Below are 20,007 nucleotides of genomic sequence, written 5' to 3' on the forward strand. Positions count from 1 at the left end.
CTCCCCTCTACAATCCCCCTGCCCCCTCTTGTTCAGTTTTTTTTAGGTGCCCGCGGAGTTGGGCAGTGTTTTTTAGTACTTAGTGTAATTTTAAATACTTTTATTTTATTCTTTTATTTTCAACTCTTTTTTTGCTGGTGGCAGCGCTGGAGTGTGTTCTACTATAGAGAACACACTCACAACAGAGCAGCGCAGGCACTCCCCTGTCAGATGAGAGCCAGCGGCTCTCACTGACAGGGACAGGAGGAACGGGTGTCTGAATTGGGGGTGACAAGCGGTCTCACGGACCGCTGTCACTCCTGGAGCCTCCCCGATAACCGGCGCTGCCACTGCAGGCATAGAGCGCCGGTTATCGGATGTTTCACATGGCGGCGGCCATCTTGGATTTCGGGAAGGAGATCTTCGGTGGAGAAGGGGACTATACATGGATCCCCCCTCATGCATAGGAGGGAGCATCAGGTATTATCCGCTGCGGAGACCTCCGCTGGAGGTCCCCACTACTCTGCTACAAAAATACATTTTATTTTTTACTCGGCCACAGAGTCGCTGCAGCATTACTGAAGGGGGGGGAGTTAACACATAGAGCTCCCCCTCTTCCTGAGAGAGAGATGGTTTGTCCCAGCCTTCTGGCGCCAAGGAGAAGCTCGGGAAGAGAGAACAGATCTGAGGGAGCAGGCACCAGGATACTGCTGTTGGATTTCTCCCCTATTTGGCCTATGGGCTAAGTTTCTGATTTATTTTATATTATAGTTCTCCTACCTGCTTAAATATTATTTTGTGTTTAAAATATTACAAGTACAACTTTTATATCTAGATTAGTTGATTCTTGTACTTCACACTTTTCTCTCAACACATTATATCTCTCTCTCTCTACTCAGCTAAATTTTTCAATTTTAGTCTGTGTGTTTGGTGTGCCTTCCTTTATTAAGAAATGTCAGAAAAGGGAAAGGGCCCTATGGCAAAATATTTCACATGTTCAAAATGTCATGTAAAATTACCCTGTGGGCAGAAGGACACGTTGGCGCTCTGCTTTGTTTGTGAAGTAGGGATCCCCCTGCGCAAACCCAACAGGTTTCAGCCCCACTGACGGAGGAACCGGCCTGGGTGGCCTCCCTGACACAGTCGGTTTCCTCTTTAGCACGGATGGTTTCTCAATCCAATCAATTGGGGTCTCGTGTGGCAACTTTGGTGGCTAATAATCCTAGTACACCGTTGGGCCTCCCTGCTTCCTCTGGTTCTAGTGGAACGTCTATACCAGGACCTTCCTCATTACAGACGGACCAAGCCCCTGTTCCCACAGAGCCGCCATGGTCCGCAGCTTTTATAAAGGGTTTGGATAAACTGAACCAGTTACTCGAATCTCCAAACATTCCGCCTGCTAGAAGAAAGAGGCCTAGATCTGATAATACCCTTATGGTCCTTTCAGATTCTGAGGAGTTTTCAGAGGAAGAGGGGGAAATTAATTTTGATCCTGACCAGGTTCTACCATTGGGACAGGAAGAAAGCGCTAAAAGCCAATTTATTAATGACTTGGTTTTAGCAGTAAGACAAGCGTTGGACCTCCCAGAACTGGAGGATCCGACTCCTAGAGACAGAAATCTTTTAAAGAAAGCCAAAAGAAGGGCTATCCATTTTCCCCCTTCCGTAGAACTTAAAGATATTGCAGAAGGGGCCTGGAAACAGCCTGAGAAAAGGTTCACTGTTCCCAAAAGGTTCTCTTCCTTGTATCCATTGCAGGAAGAGGATGTGGTTCGCTGGGAGAGTATTCCAAAAGTGGATATTCCTATAGCCTGATTGGCCAAGCACACTTTACTCCCAGCCCCAGGTTCTGCATTTCTGCAGGATGTCAATGACCGCAGGGTGGAATCCCAGCTGAAATCTATATTTGCGGCTGCGGGTTCTTTCTTTAGGCCCACATTTGCTTCAGCTTGGGTTGCTAGAGCCATGGAAGCATGGGCAGACCAGCTGGCAGAGGCTTTACAGGACTCTGATTTACTTCCCCTGGCTTTGCATTTGAAGGAGGCATCGGGGTACCTGTATGAAGCGGCCCAGAACACAGCGGCTGTATCCTTTTCTATTGAGGCTGCATCTATCTCAGCAAGAAGAACGTTATGGCTGAAATCCTGGGAAGGAGATGCGGAATCAAAAAAGTCAGTGGAAACCATTCCTTTTTCAGCAGCATGTTTGTTTGGCCTGGAATTGAATACCCTGATCTCACAGGCAACCGGTGGCAAAAGCACTTCCTTGCCAGTATTCCCTAGCAGAAGCCGGAACCCTTGGGTCAGCTCCTTTCATCAGCCCTTTCGGGGGACCTCCTTTCCTAAAGAACCATCCTTTAGCGGCAGACAGCCCAATTCCCGAGGCTCCTCTGCCAGGAGGAGATCCTCGTTTGCAGCTAGGCGCCAGGCCTCCAAGAGCCAGGAGAAGCCTGCGTCCTGACGACCACTCTGTTTCGCAGGGGGCGCCAGTGGGGGGACGTCTGTCTTTGTTTCAGGATCAGTGGGCAGCGTCCTCCCAAGATCCTTGGATTCAGGGTATTATATCGAGGGGTACAGGATAGACCTGTTGGGCCCGGCTCCACATCGTTTCTTCCAAACTCCGCTACCCCGAGATCCATCAAGAAGGCAGGCTATACAGGATTGTGTCGCCTCTCTTCTTTCTCAAAAAGTTATCTGCAGGATTCCAGATTACCAGAAAGGACAGGGATTTTATTCAAACCTGTTTCTGGTCAAGAAGCCGGACGGCTCCTTTCGTCCCATCCTAAACTTAAAGGGCCTCAATGTGCACTTAAGGGTGGACAAATTTCGTATGGAATCCCTAAGGTCGGTGATAAACGGCTTAGAGAAGGATCAGTTTATGGCATCCATAGACATAAAAGACGCATACCTCCACATTCCCATATGGATCCACCATCAGTCTCTCCTAAGATTCTCGGTGGGATCCTTCCACTATCAGTTTTGGGCCCTCCCCTTCGGCCTCTCAACAACGCCGAGGGTTTTCACGAAGGTCATGTCAGTTATGGCAGCATGTCTTCACCTTAAGGGAGTTCAGGTCGTGCCTTATTTGGATGATCTGCTCATCAAATCCTCCTCAGAGAATTGCTTACGTCATCACTTGTCCCTTACCTTGGCGGTTCTCGAGGGCCATGGATGGCTGGTCAATTTAAAGAAATCCCAGATGGTTCCGTGTCAGCGCATGGTTTTCCTAGGCCTCATCATGGACACCAGCCAGCAAAAGGTGCTCCTGCCTGTCGAGAAGATCGGTTCAATTCAAAGAATAACAACTCAGGTCTTGTATTCTCCCAGCCCCTCAATGCACTTGTGCATGCGGCTGCTGGGAAAGATGGTGGCCTCCTTCGAGACCATCCCCTTTGGTCGAGCTCATTCTCGATGTTTTCAGTGGGATCTGTTGACAATGTGGTCAGGATCCCACCTACGCTTAGATCTCCAAAGGATCTCTCTATTCCCGAGGACGAGAGAATCACTCCAGTGGTGGCTGATTCAGGATCACATGACGGTGGGCAGGTCCTTCGCTCCATGGTCATGGATCATAGCCACGACAGACGCCAGCCTGAAGGGTTGGGGGGCAGTAATCCTGCACCTCCGGCTACAGGGCCTTTGGTCGGTTCAGGAATCGGCCCTATCGATAAACGTGCTGGAATTGAAGGCTATTCTTTTGGCCCTCAGGGGAGGCCAGTCCCTCCTCCAGGGCCACCCTGTCAGAATTCAGTCCGACAATGCCACGGCCGTGGCATATGTCAATAGACAGGGAGGAACCAGGAGTGCAGCTGCAATGAAAATTGCAACTCAAATCTTGATTTGGGCAGAACAATATGTTCCAGCAATATCGGCAGTATTCATTCCAGGAATAAGAAATTGGGAGGCCGACTACCTAAGTCGAAATCAGATGATGCCAGGGTAGTGGTCACTTCATCCGGAAGTGTTCCAGTCTCTGGCTCAGAGGTGGGGTCTTCCGGATATAGATCTTATGGCCTCCAGACACAACAGAAAGGTTCACAGGTTTTGAGCAAGGGCAAGAGACCCCTTAGCGGTGGCAGTGGACGTAATGACGATGTCATGGGACTTCAGGTTGGAAAACCTGTTCCCTCCGATTCCCATGCTTCCTCGCGTGCTCAGAGGAGTAAAACAGGGAGGTCTGCCAGTAATTCTAATAGCTCCCTTATGTCCGCGCAGAGTCTGGTACGCGGACATACTCTCTATGGCAGAAGGACCGGGGTTTCGTCTTCCATCTCGAGACTACCTTCTTCTGCAGGGTCCCTTCCGTTACCAGAATTTACCTCAGCTCAGTTTAACGGCATGGCTGTTGAAGCCAGCCTCTGGAGGGCTAGAGGTTTTTTCTCCAGCGTGATGAACACTATGATGCGGGCCAGAAAGCCAGTCTCGGCTCGCATCTATCACCGGATTTGGAAAGCCTATATTAAATGGTGTGAAAATAGGACATGCCACACGTCCTCCTTTCGTCTCCCTCGCTTGTTGGCTTTCCTTCAGGATGGCCTGGAAACAGGGCTTCGGTTAGGTTCCCTAAAAGTCCAGTTATCGGCACTTTCAGTATTTTTTCACCTGAAATTAGCAGATTTATCAGATATTAGCACTTTCCTCCAGGGAGTCTTGCATATTCAGCCTCCCTATGTTCCGCCTACAGCACCATGGGATCTCAACCTGGTACTGGATATGCTTAAAGGGCCTCCTTTCGAGCCATTACTTTTGGCAGATTTGAAGTGGTTCACCCGGAAGGTCATTTTTCTTTTGGCTATAGCATCTGCACGTAGGGTTTCGGAATTAGGAGCTCTGTCTTGTCGGGAAACATATCTGGTTTTCCACGAGGACAGAGTGGTGTTAAGAACTCTCCCCTCTTTCGTTCCAAAAGTAGTTTCAGCTTTCCATATTAACCAGGAAATTGTAGTTCCGGTCTTCTCATCTACTTCCCATTCGGATCAACAGTCTATGGAAAAGTTAGATGTGGTTAGGGCTCTCCGCATTTATGTTAAAAGAACTTCTCAGATTAGACGTATGGATTCTCTGTTTGTCCTTTATGATGCTAATAAGAGAGGCTGGCCAGCCTCAAAACAGTCCATTGCAAGATGGATTACGTCAACCATCAAGCAAGCTTACATAAAGGCTAACCGTCCTGTGCCGGAGAGACTTACGGCCCATTCCACCAGATCAGTAGGGGCGTCATGGGCAGCGAGAAACGGGGCTTCTGCAGACCAGCTTTGCAGGGCAGCCACCTGGTCCTCTGTCCACACCTTTACAAATTTTACCAGTTTAATGTATTTGCATCCGCGGATGCAAATTTCGCTCGTAGTGCTTTACGAGCGGGATTTTCAGAGTAGTCCCACCCTTAGGGGGCTGCTTTAGAACGTCCCCATGGTAAGCAGTGTCCCCCAGACTGGATGAAAGAGAAAAGAGGATTTATGTACTTATGTTAAATCCGTTTCTCTGATTCCGTCTGGGGGACACTGCGATCCCTCCCTTCTGCTTTTCTTCTGTGTGCTCTTGTTTGACTGCCCTTTTCTCCTTGGGTTTTTTAATTAACTGAACAAGAGGGGGCAGGGGGATTGTAGAGGGGAGGGGTCTGTTGGCAGTACTAAAGTTTAACTAGTTAGGTGCCACTCACCCAAGCTTCCTCCACAACCCATGGTAAGCAGTGTCCCCCAGACGGAATCAGAGAAACGGATTTAACGTAAGTACATAAATCCTCTTATTTGTCAGTCCATGCCCCATTGGAGCTTACAGTCTGAGTTCCCTAACACACACACACAGACTAGGGTTAATTGTTGATGTCATGGAGAGATAGGGAAAGGGAAAAGGGAAAAACCGCTCCGCACAAGATAGTACCCTACCTCACTAGTAAATATACTATATTGTGTGAGGGGGTGCTAAGGTCATATGTATGAGCATGTGGTCCATAAGAGAAAAAAGATTAATGACCTAGGTAAGCACTCCAGGTACATATAGGTAATTAATTAATACATAATGTTTTTATTGGTATGCGCTAAAATTGATACATATAAGTATATCACACAAATAAAAAAGCGAAATATAAAAAGAATGTAGTGTTGAAAAGTATAGAGTTTAAAAATGAATTGACCCTGGGGTGGAGCCAGTCAAAATGTATATGACCCTTACATAGAGAAAGTGACTGATAAAGGATTTCTTGTGGGAATATATACAACACAGATACGTCTATATATATATATCAGATAGGGTAGTAAGAATCTTACACAATCTGTATCGTGACAATGTATCACTTATATAGTACTAAATATATATGTTGTGTTTAGTGTGAACTGTAGATGGCAGTATTGCCTAATGTATTCTCCCACAGTATTAATCCAATTGAGAGTCTTCCTTAGGAGTACCGTATGTTTAATACATAATAGAGATTCATGAGCCACGAGTCCTGTATGATATATCAGGAGATTACTAAGTATATAGTTGCTTATGTTCTCATATATATATATACATATGCCTACTTAGGCTAATGAGTTGTAACTCAAAGTATTCTGCCTAGTACATTTCGGGTAAAAGTTCCTAAGACTTACGAATAGTCTTTGCTTAGTAGTTATCATCATCATCATCATCATTTATTTATATAGCGCCACTAATTCCGCAGCGCTGTACAGAGAACTCATTCACATCAGTCCCTGCCCCATTGGAGCTTACAGTCTAAATTCCCTACTATAGACACGCACTCACACACAGACAGACAGACAGAGAGAGAGACTAGGGTCAATTTTTTTTTTTTTTTTTTTTATTGCAGCCAATTAACCTACCAGTATGTCTTTGGAGTGTGGGAGGAAACCGGAGCACCCGGAGGAAACCCATGCAAACACAGGGAGAACATACAAACTCCACACAGATAGGGCCATGGTCGGGAATTGAACTCATGACCCCAGTGCTGTGAGGCAGACATGCTAACCACTACGCCACTGTAATGCCATTATGTGCATTAATGGTTAATATGGCATACTAGGTATCAGAAACTGCTGAAAGACTTGTATACAGCAATTGATCTCTATAGTACCGGTCTCACTACAGCAGCGCCAGATCGCTAGTATTATATCCCCACACAGTCTTCCAATAGGTTGTTATAATGGGATAAGAGGTATAGTAGCGCTAGTATATATTGTTAGAAAGACTCTCATTACCAGTTTAAGTTTACATTAGCGGCAAAACGCAGCGGCTAGCCCCGCCCACTTCCGGGTCTGCCGGCGTTGAATCGGCAATGCCAGCAGGTTCAGCGGCTATACAGCCTCTGGAGCCACCAGCAGTAAACAGTGTTAAAATTAAATACATAAATGTAAAAATAATGTGTTCCCCCCCCCCATTCATATTAACCGTAGATCTGGTCAGAGGAAAATCAGGGAAGGAAGGGGGGGGGGGGAAAGAGCAAGAGGTCCCCCAATTTTGCTCCAACCAGCCCTAGGCTAAGGCAGCCGGGGCAGGTGTCATGATGCCAACCAGCCGCTGGATGGTTAGCACAGAGCTGGATTCCCTAAGGAATTGGGGTCCACAAAATGAATGTGGGCTCCCTCCCTAGGGGCACCCCCTCCCTAGGGCTCTTCCCATATCCCTGGGCAGTGGGTGTGGCAATAAGTAAGGGGAAAAAAAAAAAGAATGTTCAAAACGCTATTTTACATTGGTGAACTACAGGTTCCAGCATGCCCCGGCTGCCTTGAACAGTCTGGGCATGCTGGCGCTTGTCGTACTAACAGCATACCCACGGGTGCCAGGTCATGCTGGCACTTCTGGAACCACAAGTGCCAGCATGCCCTGACACCTATAGATTGTAAGCTTGCGAGCAGGGTTCTCTTACCTCTCTGTCTGTATGTATTACCCAGTATTGTCTTATTAATGTTTGTTCCCAATTGTAAAGCGCTACGGAATTTGCTGGCGCTGTATAAATAAATGATGATGATGACACCCAGGGCTGCTGGGCCCTGTAGTTCACCAATGCAAAATGTAAATAAAAGAGACCCCTCGTTCAAACCAGAAAATTATATAAAAAAATAAGACATTCATACGGACCAACTCTGTTCTTCTTTCTTCTGTACGATCCAATCGTCTAATCTTTTAATAAACATTGCCTTAGTAAAAAAAAAAATATTCTAAGTGTGGTCGCAAGAATAATCTTATCTGGCCGGTTGATCCCCAAAGTAACCCATTGGGAATATGCTTGGATGCCCAAAATAATCCATCCGGGAACGTGCTTGGATGGCCAAAATAATCCATTGGGAACGTGCTTGGACCCCCAAAATAATCCATCGGGAACGTGCTTGGACCCCCAAAATAATCCATCGGGAACGTGCTTGGACCCCCAAAATAATCCATCGGGAACGTGCTTGGACCCCCAAAATAATCCATCCGGAACGTGCTTGGATCCCCAAAATAATCCATCCGGAACGTGCTTGGATCCCCAAAATAATCCATCTGGAATGTGCTTGGACCCCAAAATAATCCACCCGGAACGTGCTTGGATCCCCAAAATAATCCATCCGGAATGCATTTGGCAAAAAAAAATAATATTCCAGAGATGCCGAAATTGCTTCTGAATACAGAAGCATCCCACCTCATAATGACATTCTAACAGCCGGCAGGTTTGTTTGTAACCTGGGACTTACGTCACTGACAGCGTGGGAATGCTGAAGTCAGTGTCACTTTCCCGCGCTGTCAGAGACGCAAGCCCCAGGTTATAAATAGACCTGTGCCGATGGTGGAGACAGGTCTTAAATTATAAAGAACCATAACCAAAGTTTTCACATACAGCACTATATACAGAGCAAGGGAGGGTGCGCAGTGTCCCCCAATGGAGTCAGAGAAATGGATTTTACGGTGAGTAAAAATCTTATTTTCTCTTTCCTGCCATTGGGGGATATACCAAAGCTTCCTCAAGAGTGGGAATGCTCTGGACCAGCTGCACGCATAATCCTGCGACCAAAGCTTGCATCAGCCGATGCAAAGCCCTGTAGTCTATAAAATTTAGTAAATGTGTGGACGGAATACCAAGTCGCTGCTCTACACAACTGTTCCGCCGACGCCCCGTGCCTAGCCGCCCAGGAGGCACCCACTGCCCTAGTAGAATGTGCCCTTAAGTTCTGCGGAACGGCTAGAGAAGCTGAAGTGTAAGCCCCACCGAGCAATTGACTGCTTTAAAGCAGGCCACCCTCTTTTATTGCCGTTATAACACAAAAAGATCTCTGGTCTTTCTGACCCGAGACGTACGGTCTACATAACTCTGTAGAGCTCGTACCACATCCAGGTACTGCATAGACCCTTCTGAAGAGTCTTTCTTTGTCTGGAACGCAGGGACAACAATTTCTTGATTTAGGGGGAATCTAGAAAACACCTTAGGAACAAAAGACGGCTTGGCACGAAGGACCGCCCTATCGGCGTGAAAAATAAGAAAAGGAGGGTCACAGCGTGCTGAAGCTATAGCCAACAAAAATACAGTCTTCCACGTAAGATACCTTAAGTCAACAGACTGTAAGGGCTCAAACGGAGGTTTGGAAAGAGCACGAAGAACCAAATTGAGGTCCCAGGGCTCGACAGGATGACCAAAAGGAGGTTGTACACGCAAAACCCCCTGTAAATATGTCTGGATATCTGAATATTCAGCAATCTTTTTCTGAAAATAGACAGAAAGGGCGGTTATCTGACCCTTGAGGGAACCCAGACATAAACCCTTCTGTGGACCCCTTACTGAAGAAATTCCAAAACGTGGGAAATCTTAAATCTTGAAGAATTAACTCCCTTAGACTCACACCACGCAATATATGACTTCCACACTCTGTAATATATGGAAGATGAAGAAGGCTTTCTGGCCCTAATCATGGTGGCTATAACATCCTGAGAGAAACCCTTGGCTTTAAGTATTAGGGTCTCAATAGCCAGGCCGTCAAAGCCAGCTGATCTAAACCTTGGTAAAGGAATGGACTCTGAACCAGAAGATCTGCCTGTATGGGAAGCCGGAATGGAGGAGCCCCTGCTAATAATGGCAGATCTGAGAACCACGCTCTGCGTGGCCAAAATGGAGCTATTAGAATAGTGGGAACTCTCTCCCTCTTCACCTTCTTTAGAACCCGCGCAATCATTGGAATGGGCGGGATAATGTACACCATCCGGTACAAGGGGCCGACATGGCATCTACTATTTCCGCCGCTGGGTCTCAAGTTCTTGCGCCGTAGCGCGGAACCTGATGTTTCAGTCTGGACGCCATCAGGTCTATGTCCGGACAGCCCCAACGCTCCACCAGTAGGGAGAAAACCTGACTGTTTAGAGCCCATTCTCCGGGATGAAGAGTATGTCTGCTGAGGAAGTCTGCTTCCCAATTCTTCACCCCCGGAATGTGAATGGCTGAAATCTTGGGGACTTGATGTTCTGCCCACGATAATATGCATCTGGCCTCTCGCATGGCAGCCGCGCTGTGAGTGCCCCCCTGATGATTTATATACGCTTCCGTGGTGGTATTGTCGGACTGAATCTGAAGAGGTTTTCCTCTTAGAAATTCCTGGGCTCCTATCAGAGTATTGTACACTGCTCTGAGCTCTAGAACATTTATCGGAAGAGTGGCTTCCTGAGGGGACCAGAGACCCTGAAGCCTCAGGGTTCCTGCTACTCCCCCACCCCCATCACCACAACAGACTGGCGTCTGTTGTGACTAGAGTCCAAGACCAGGTCTGTAAGGATTGGCCTCTCTCCAAGTTGGATCCGGACGTCCACCAGATAAGGGATAGCCTTGTGAGAGTGGACAGACAAACAATCTGTTTGTCTAAATTCTTCTGAGACCCTGACCACTTTAGCAAGATCTCTCCCTGAAGTGGACGGGAGTGAAACTGCGCAAAAGGAACTGCCTCGAATACCGAGACCATTGTCCCCAGAAGCTTCATGCAACTGAGACCCGAGACTCTCTTTTTCAATAGCATGGCTCTGGTCCTTTTCTCCAGAGCGAAGACTTTCTCTGCTGGAAGAAAAACTCTCAGAGACTGAGTATCGAACCACAGATCCAAGAAGCGCATCTGCTAAGTTGGCATCAGCGATGACTTGGGTAAATTCAACACCCAGCCGTGACTTTGAAGAAACTGCATAACAGTCTGAATCTGTTGGGATAGAAGAATCGCAGACGGTGCCTTTAACAAGAGGTCATCTAGATAAGGGATAATTGTTATACCCTTCTGGCGCAAAAGACTGGCCATGACTGCCATAATCTTGGTGAAGACTCTGGGGGCGGTAGCCAGGCCGAAGGGGAGAGCCCTGAACTGAAAATGCGCCTCTCCTACTGCGAACCGAAGGAGACTCTGGTGTCCCTCCCAAATCGGTACATGCAGGTAGGCATCCTTGATGTCTAACGATGCCAAAAACTCTCCTTTTTCTATCCCTGCTATCACAGAGCGTAGGGATTCCATGCGAAATTTCTGTATCTTCAACTGCTTGTTTAGTGACCGAAGATTCAGGATGGACCGGAAGGATGCATCTGGCTTTGGCACCAGGAAGAGGTTTGAATAAAAACCTAGACCCCTTTCTAGAGGAGGAACCTGGACTATTACCTGCGCAGTCAGAAGCTTTTGAATAGCTTCCTGAAGTGCAACACGTCTGAGGGGACAAGAGGGGAGAAGAGTGACGAAGAATCTGTGACGGGGGGAGTGGGCTAGGTCTATGACATAACCCTGGGACACAATTCCTCGAACCCAGAGATCCGTCGTGGACTTCCACCACTGATCCCTGAATTGAAGAAGACATGCCCCCACCTGATTCTCCCTGCGAAGAACTCGTCACACGGAGGGCTTGTCTGCTGGACGAGAAAAACCTCTCCTCGCTGCACCTCTACCTCCTCTGCTTCTATGAGCGGATGACCTGGACGCTGAGAACTGCCCTCTTAAGGGTACGTCCCCCTCGGGAAAAACTCTGAAAGGAGCGAAACCTACCCCGACGGGGCCTGTTGGAGATCGTGAGTAGAGAAGTGCTCTTTCCCCCCGTAGTCTCCTGAATAACCCTTTCGAGCTCAGCTCCGAAAAGAGTTAATCCGTCAAAGGGTAAATTCTCTAAAGCTCTTTTAGAGTCTGCATCCACTGACCAAGTCCGTAACATAGGTTACGCTGAGCTGCTACAATAAGAGCAGAGGCCTTCGCATTCGCTGATACTGCATCCATGGCAGCGTTCGCTACATACTCCGAAGTTTCTAGTACATGCTCAGCTAGATTTATGAGCTCTGTACGCGGAGTGTTATCTCTGAGGCCCTTAATCAAAGCCTCTATCCATAATTGCACCGCTTTGTTAGCCCAGGCTACAGCCATATTAGGTCTAAATAAATTTTCCACAGCGGTGTATGCTGAGCGAAGAGCTAGATCACACTTCTTATCAGTGTAATCCTTAAGGGATATCCGTTCTTGGACAAGGATAGCCGAAGATGAAGCTAACCTGGCTACCGGAGTGTCCACCCTAGGCAATGACTCCCACTTTACTGTATCCTCAGGTGGCAGAGGATAAAGGGATTTAAATTTTCCCGGCATCATAAACTGCTTATTTGGCTTCTGCCAAGCTTCAGAAATAATCTCCAACATTTCTGGAGAATGCGGGAATATAGCTACCTGTGCCTTAGGTCTTTTAAATAAAGAGATACCCTTTGGTGCTGAGGGCTCCGGATCAGCCAACCCTAAGGTATGCCTGATTGCCCAAATAAGACTATCCACACTCGTGGAGACTGAGTCAGATTCATAGAGAGCCTCCCCTTCCGGGTCTATATCTACCTCACCTTTCTCGGCTGAGGAGAGATCAGATAGCTGATCTATGTCCAGACCTGCATCAGTAATGGCTCTCTTACCCCTCTGGGAAATAGAAATTAACCTATCTTCCCTGTGGGTAGACCCTCCCTGTGATGTGGAAGCATTCTCGTCAGACTGGCTGCCTGCAAGTGTAATTGGGTAGTGTTGTCACGTACCTCTATTACCTGCAGCATCACGGTCGTCAGTTTCTCCATAGTCTAAGAAAAGGACTGCATCCAGGGCGGATCTACCATTGCAGAAGATCCCTCCTGGGCTGAGCTGTTTCGCCTCTGAGCATCCGCAGTACAAGCTGCGCAAAGGGCATTTCGGTCTGAGTGTCCAACAGAAAGTTTTGTGTTACATTTAGAACATGCATAATACATTACAGAATGCACAGAGTAAACCTTGCCTTTAGCTGTCCCCTTCTCCGCCATTTTCCTGCTTCTTAAAATTATTATTAAAAGTAAGGCAGACAAACAGGGAGAATAATAAATACTGGAGACTCCTAAACTAGAAAGTCTCTCAAACTATAAACACTCCTCACCAATGCAAAAGCCTGCAAAGTACTGTCTGAAAATTCTTGCATCAAATAACTCACAAAACAGATATAAACCTCCACACTGACTATTAAAATACAAGCCTGTATCAAAAAGTCTGTCCACAGAGGAAAGGCAAAGCAAAGGGGCTCGAGCACCGCTGACACACTGTCTCCTCAAGGACACCTCAGAAGCAGACTCCGTGTTGCGCGCAGGAAAAACAGCCTGAGATGAAGGGGGATATTGAGTATCAACTCCTCCCCTTCCTGCTGTGTCTGCCCGCCCTGCTGGCCTCCGCTATCTGGGTTCCATAAAACTCTAACAATATGACCACCCAGAAGCGCTGCAATGTAATAAACTGCCCAGAATCTGCGCCGCTGAAGTGCTAGTTCATTCCCGCGAACCGATTCACCTCAGAGTGTGAGCGCCGCTAAATTCAATGCTCGTTGCCCAGAGGCAAACGGGGAAGACTGCCGGCATGGAGGGTGGTGGGGGGAGGAGAGGCTGATACAGGGTCCCTCCTTCTGACCGCTATTGAGCATATTAACTGCACCAAACATCCATCTGTTTACACAGTCCCCCTCCTATCTATGGCAATGCTGGCAGAAGGTGCCAGGTAAAAGAGCACTAGGCTTCTTCTAGGTACTACTCACTGTAATTCTGGGTCTTCCACTGAACCCTGCGCTGCACCTGAAAAGGGATGAAAATAAAAACATGTAAACCTATAGAACTAACAGATAACAGAGTATAGGCAGGAGCCTCTAGTGACCTTAACTCCAAGTCACTTCAAAAAAACTGAGGATTTCTCTGGAGAGGAGGGGCATAGCGGGGGAGGAGTCCAAAGACTTTGCAGTTAAAGTGACAAGACTCCTCAGCCCACTACTACACCTCAATGTCTCGCAGTGTCCCCCAATGGCAGGAAAGAGAAATAGGTTTTACGGTAAGTATAAAAATCTTCTTTTATCCAATTTACTGCATAGTTGGTTGGCTTGTAGTCACTTGAGAACCTCCTTCACCTGTTGCTGCTGGGTGATTAAAACATCATCCAGGTAGACTACGGTACAGGAGGTCTCTGAATACATCAGTGAAGCAGGATATATTTTTAAGAATATGTCTCATGTTAAACAAAATGAGTCCTGGATGAGATTGGGGAACGAAGTGTACATAATAAGTGGGGTTAATCAAGTTCTTACAAAGCTCTGCGACCGACATTTTGGCATTCAGGTGAGTTTTGGGTCATAGTTGTTGAAGATCCTTGGTGGGGACTGCTGGCCTTGGAGTCGGGGAGGATCCCCAGTTTGGGGATAATGATTTGACTTTGTTCTACTAATTTAGCGTAAAGAGGTTTGGTCCGTTATCACTTAAACAGCTGGAAAGGGAAGCACCATTTATATTTGTAGTTATGAGCTCATAGGATTATGATGATCTCCTGCATTTCATATCATTTCAATTCTGTTAATTTCTTATGAATTTTTATAGGTTCCTTCATGTCAGTGACAGGGCGGTCATGGGTGACAATCGTCATTCTTTCTTTTGCTTTATAGTAATACAAATAGACTGTAATTTATCTGGGACTTTGCTCTGTGGTCGGCTTTGCTCTCAGTTTTATGCACTATGTCCAGCACACTCGCTGTCTCCTAAAGATTAGGACGTACATGAGAATGCCATGAGAGACTATGTCTGTATGGGGTCTGGGCCACCTCTAATCTGGATATTATTTCTCTTGGACCTGGTTTAGAACCCTCCTTATACTGTATGGATTGTTTCTATTTCTGTGTCAATAATAGTCTGTGAGTGACAGCTCATCCGTCTTAGGGATTTCAGGCCACGGTGAATGGGCTAGGGTTAGTTGGTATATGGTAAGGTGAATCCACGCAGCAAGTTTCCCTGCTGTAGTATCATCAGTCTGTCTTGGCCTAGTGCTGGTAGTGGCTTTTTTGGTGGGACCCCATGGTGTTTGTCCCCCTGAAATGATCACTACCAGCCTAGTGTGTTTTTTCATTTGAACTCAATAGGAAGGTTCCCCATCAACACATATTTTGCACCAGGAATGAAGCACCCGCAACAGACAGATTATCTGCCGGTGTTTCCACCTCCACATGCTGCAAAAATTACATGTACTTGTCCTATGTCTGACCTGCCCCTTCCCTCCCCCTCTGTAAGTGCACAGGGCAGTAAGTGTGCGATGCATCTACCTCTACATAGGACTTACACTTATGTATTTGTCGTGTCCATGCGCAGTACGGAAATGTGTATTTTATGCCCAAATTTCCGCACAGCCAACTGTACACAAGACCCTCAGTGTTTCATATTTAATAGGTTACATGTCTAGTCTGTGATGTTTATTATAATTATTATATTTATTCCTAGACCACTGAGCTGTGAGGAACCAGAGAATATTTTGCTAGAAGTCATCTGAAGGTGAAACCTGTTCTGTGTAAATCACTGATTCCCTGAGGATGGACAAGGACAGGAGTGAGAGGATATTAAATCTCACCCTGGAGATCATCTACCTGCTGACTGGAGAGGTGAGGGATTCTGGGAATATCACAGTGACATCATTCTTACTGCTATAAATAAAACAGGGACATGACTGGAGAGGTGAGGGATTCTGGGAATGTCACAGTGACATCATTCTTACTACTATAAATAAAACGGGGACATGACTGGAGCAGTGAGGGATTCTGGGAGTGTCAAGTGACATCATTCTTACTGCTATAAATAAAACAGGGACATGACTGGAGCAGTGAGGGATTCTGGGAGTGTCACAGTGACATCATTCTTACTGCTATAAATAAAACAGGGACATGACTGTCTTCTCATTTGCCCAGCTATAAATAAGCAGGTAGACGGTCTCAGATACAAAAGTTGGGATGTTTTGCATTGGCCACAATATTTAGTTTTTTTTGCCCCCATTAAAAAGCTACTTCTACCTCTTGGTTCTAGCAGACTCACCTCATCCAGTTACTCCTATTTATTAAGTGAATGGAATACCAGTGATCTAATGCAGCTGAGAGAGAAATGGGGTCAGATTTAGGTATAATTTGATGATGAAGGCTGGGGAATTACCCTGAGCAGTTCCTGCTAACTCCACTACATTGATGAAATACCAGCAAATACAGGTGTATATTTTACATATATCTTACTCCCGTTACATTGGAGAAATTTGACAAAGGTCATAAAACTAATTGCCCGGATTGTGACTGTGTGTCTGGGTCCTTTAGGCATCTCCTTCCAAAATGTCCAAAAATTATAAACTTCTGTGTAGAAGTTATCAGGTGCATCAATAAGACAGGTGTGACAATACCTTTATATTCTCCGCCCACATGCATCTTTGGGTTAAAATTAACAAATATGACAAATAGACACAACAATATATACTGAATTCATTCATGATAACCACGGTTTACATCACTTGGTTCAGGTTGGCAACTGGTTGTCGGAAAATTCAAACCTGGATTGAGGTTGGTCAACAAAACAATGGGACACGAGAGATTTGTATACACCAGCAGGAAATCCATACCGAATGTCAAATATATCTGGAGCAGATAGACTGACCCTCCTTATGCTTTAGCTTCAATGAGTAGGTTAAGTGTGGATGATTGACCCCGCGGGCACCCATGACACATGGCGTTAGGCATAGAACATTATGAATTACATGGTATTTATGTATGTCTGTCAGCTTGTATGTTCTGATTTATAATTTGCATATCCAATGCTCAAAATCCTTTTAATGTGTTGTATACTTGGTATTTTACTGTGTTGGAATTGTAGTTTGTTAGATTTTGTAGCCAGTTTATAGGCTGTAATGTTTTATACTAATAAACAATAAAATTACTGGCTTTAAAAACAAATGCCTAAAATAGACAAGAAGGACTTATTTTTATAAATGCAACCCCTGTCCTAACTGTAACTGTTTCCTATGTGCACTATTAGACTGTACATAGCACTTGTCTCTCTTACTATCTGCTATAGGCCGTTCTGAGTCCTCTGTCTACTACACCCCACTCTGTATAGTCATCTTATTGTTTGCACTGATTTGTACAACGCAGATGATAGATCCGTGGGGGCCGGCTGTAGATAGAGGACACAGGTGGGTGCTCTGAAGATGTCCAGAGCTGCAGGAGAGGCAAATGCTATAAACACTCTACTGTGCTAAATATAGGAAACTGTTACATATAGGATAAGAATTGTATTGAACATTATTGTATATTTTGTACAGTTAACCCCTAAAATAATCCAAATACATTATGCTTCATTTACCTTTTTATTGATGTCTCTCTCCATACACAGGATTACACAGCAGTGATAAAGAGACCTGGTGAGTGTGTGACACCCAGGAGCCGCCCCTGTGTGTCAGGAGGATTGAGCAGGACCCAGAGCCCCATCACGGTGCCTGAACCTCACTCACTGATACGTGAGGGAAACAATGACCAGAAGATCCTGGAACTGACCAACAAGATCATTCAGCTGGTGACTAGAGAGGTGACTGCTGGGAATGGGACATTATACTGTAACATTATGGGATGTGTCTTGATGATGACTGTGTCATTGTGTATGTCAGGTTCCTATGAAGTGTCAGGAGGAGGAGTGGGAGAATTTAATAGGACCCAACGATCTGTACGAGGACGTGAGGATGGAGAATCACCAGCCCCTCACATCACTGGGTAAGAGGAGACTTTCATTGATTGTAACGTGGAGAGCAGTTTTGAGGGCCATCTAGATACACATCATCTGATAATCACATTTTAGCAATGTACTCAGTCACTGTGTGTTTCCTACAGATGGATCCAATAACAGAAATAACCCAGAGAGATATCTTCGTCCTTATTCACAGGATTGTACCGAAAACAATCACAGTATCTCACAGGAGTATCAGGTAGATGACATTTTAAGGTCTCCCCAAATACCAAAGTGACTTCATTATATAATGTGTAAAAAACTTTGTGGATGTTATACACTGATATTCTTTTGTCTCATCCCAAATAATTAAATCAGATGTTATTAATTATAATATTTTATTTTATTGTGGGCTATTTAGGATGATGTCCTGACTGATATTAAAATAGAAATAACAGAGGGAAAGAGAGAGACGTATGTGAGGGGTTATCAGCAGTGTAAGGAGGAGGAAATCCCTACAGATATCAGCACAGGTGAGTAATAAACACTTATTACACAAAAGAGTCATATATTCTGCTTATTCAATCACTAAAACAATCATTTATTCTACACCCTCCTCTGTCAGGACAAACTAATGAGGAAAATCTGTCCAGTGGGGGAGTCAGGAGCCATCAGCCCCTATTAGACTCCTATTCTCCTCTCACATCATATCATTGTGTGCTACCGGCCCAGAGATCTGACCAGTCTCCTCCTCACATCATATCATTGTGTGCTACCAGCCCAGAGATCTGACCAGTCTCCTCCTCACATCATATCATTGTGTGCTACCAGCAGAGAGATCTGACCAGTCTCCTCCTCACATCATATCATTGTGTGCTACCAGCCCAGAGATCTGACCAGTCTCCTCCTCTCATCATATCATTGTGTGCTACCAGCAGAGAGATCTGACCAGTCTCCTCCTCACATCATATCATTGTGTGCTACCAGCCCAGAGATCTGACCAGTCTCCTCCTCACATCATATCATTGTGTGCTACCAGCCCAGAGATCTGACCAGTCTCCTCCTCACATCATATCATTGTGTGCTACCAGCCCAGAGATCTGACCAGTCTCCTCCTCACATCATATCATTGTGTGCTACCAGCCCAGAGATCTGACCAGTCTCCTCCTCACATCATATCATTGTGTGCTACCAGCAGAGAGATCTGACCAGTCTCCTCCTCACATCATATCATTGTGTGCTACCAGCAGAGAGATCTGACCAGTCTCCTCCTCACATCATATCATTGTGTGCTACCAGCCCAGAGATCTGACCAGTCTCCTCCTCACATCATATCATTGTGTGCTACCAGCCCAGAGGTCTGACCAGTCTCCTCCTCACATCATATCATTGTGTGCTACCAGCCCAGAGATCTGACCAGTCTCCTCCTCACATCATATCATTGTGTGCTACCAGCCCAGAGATCTGACCAGTCTCCTCCTCACATCATATCATTGTGTGCTACCAGCCCAGAGATCTGACCAGTCTCCTCCTCACATCATATCATTGTGTGCTACCAGCCCAGAAATCTGACCAGTCTCCTCCTCACACTGTCTGGTGTATCTCATGAGATGTCAGTCTGACTCCATGAAATTACTCATGAACCTCCTATACACTACCTCCTGTGTCAGTATCCATAACCATCTGCCTGTACTACCCCATGTGACATTACCATGAATATTTGATCCTCAGCTGTATGTTATCACTGTAATACTAATGCAGTGTATGAGATTATTCTCCTCCCTCTAAGATCACATACACCCAATCACAAATTACTCTTCACATTCCACCTTCTAACACACACCCGTCATTGCACAATAGCTCCCCTCCAATCTACGTGCTTGGATGCTCTGTACATTTGCTCTATATTCTGCTGATCTGACTCTACCGTGCTTTGCCCTTATAATTTAGTTTGTGCTGCTGCCTGCTCCATTCTCCTACTCTGTCTTGATGCTCTCCTCTGCTCTGTGTAAGAATGTGAGACCTAAGAGTAGTGTAAACCTATATCCAGGACTCTTATTTAACTCACAT

The 20,007-nt window shown here is 45.9% G+C and overlaps 2 protein-coding genes across 2 annotated transcripts in view; one reads left to right on the forward strand and one right to left on the reverse strand.

Moving 5' to 3' along the window:
• The window catches only part of LOC142151019 (uncharacterized), a 570,528-nt gene that overhangs the window by 507,285 nt on the left and 43,236 nt on the right, over positions 1–20,007 (forward strand). Inside the window, exons 3-7 of the mRNA XM_075206277.1 lie at positions 15,688–15,845; positions 17,611–17,802; positions 17,882–17,984; positions 18,102–18,196; positions 18,359–18,470. Coding sequence (XP_075062378.1) covers positions 15,777–15,845; positions 17,611–17,802; positions 17,882–17,984; positions 18,102–18,196; positions 18,359–18,470 — 571 coding nt within the window. The 5' untranslated portion in view covers positions 15,688–15,776. The remainder of the gene's footprint in view (positions 1–15,687; positions 15,846–17,610; positions 17,803–17,881; positions 17,985–18,101; positions 18,197–18,358; positions 18,471–20,007) is intronic.
• Positions 1–20,007, reverse strand: part of LOC142150997 (gastrula zinc finger protein XlCGF66.1-like) — a 378,789-nt gene that overhangs the window by 277,875 nt on the left and 80,907 nt on the right. The window lies entirely within an intron of this gene.

The sequence above is a fragment of the Mixophyes fleayi genome, chromosome 4, assembly GCF_038048845.1.
Source record: "Mixophyes fleayi isolate aMixFle1 chromosome 4, aMixFle1.hap1, whole genome shotgun sequence".
Taxonomy (NCBI): domain Eukaryota; kingdom Metazoa; phylum Chordata; class Amphibia; order Anura; family Limnodynastidae; genus Mixophyes; species Mixophyes fleayi.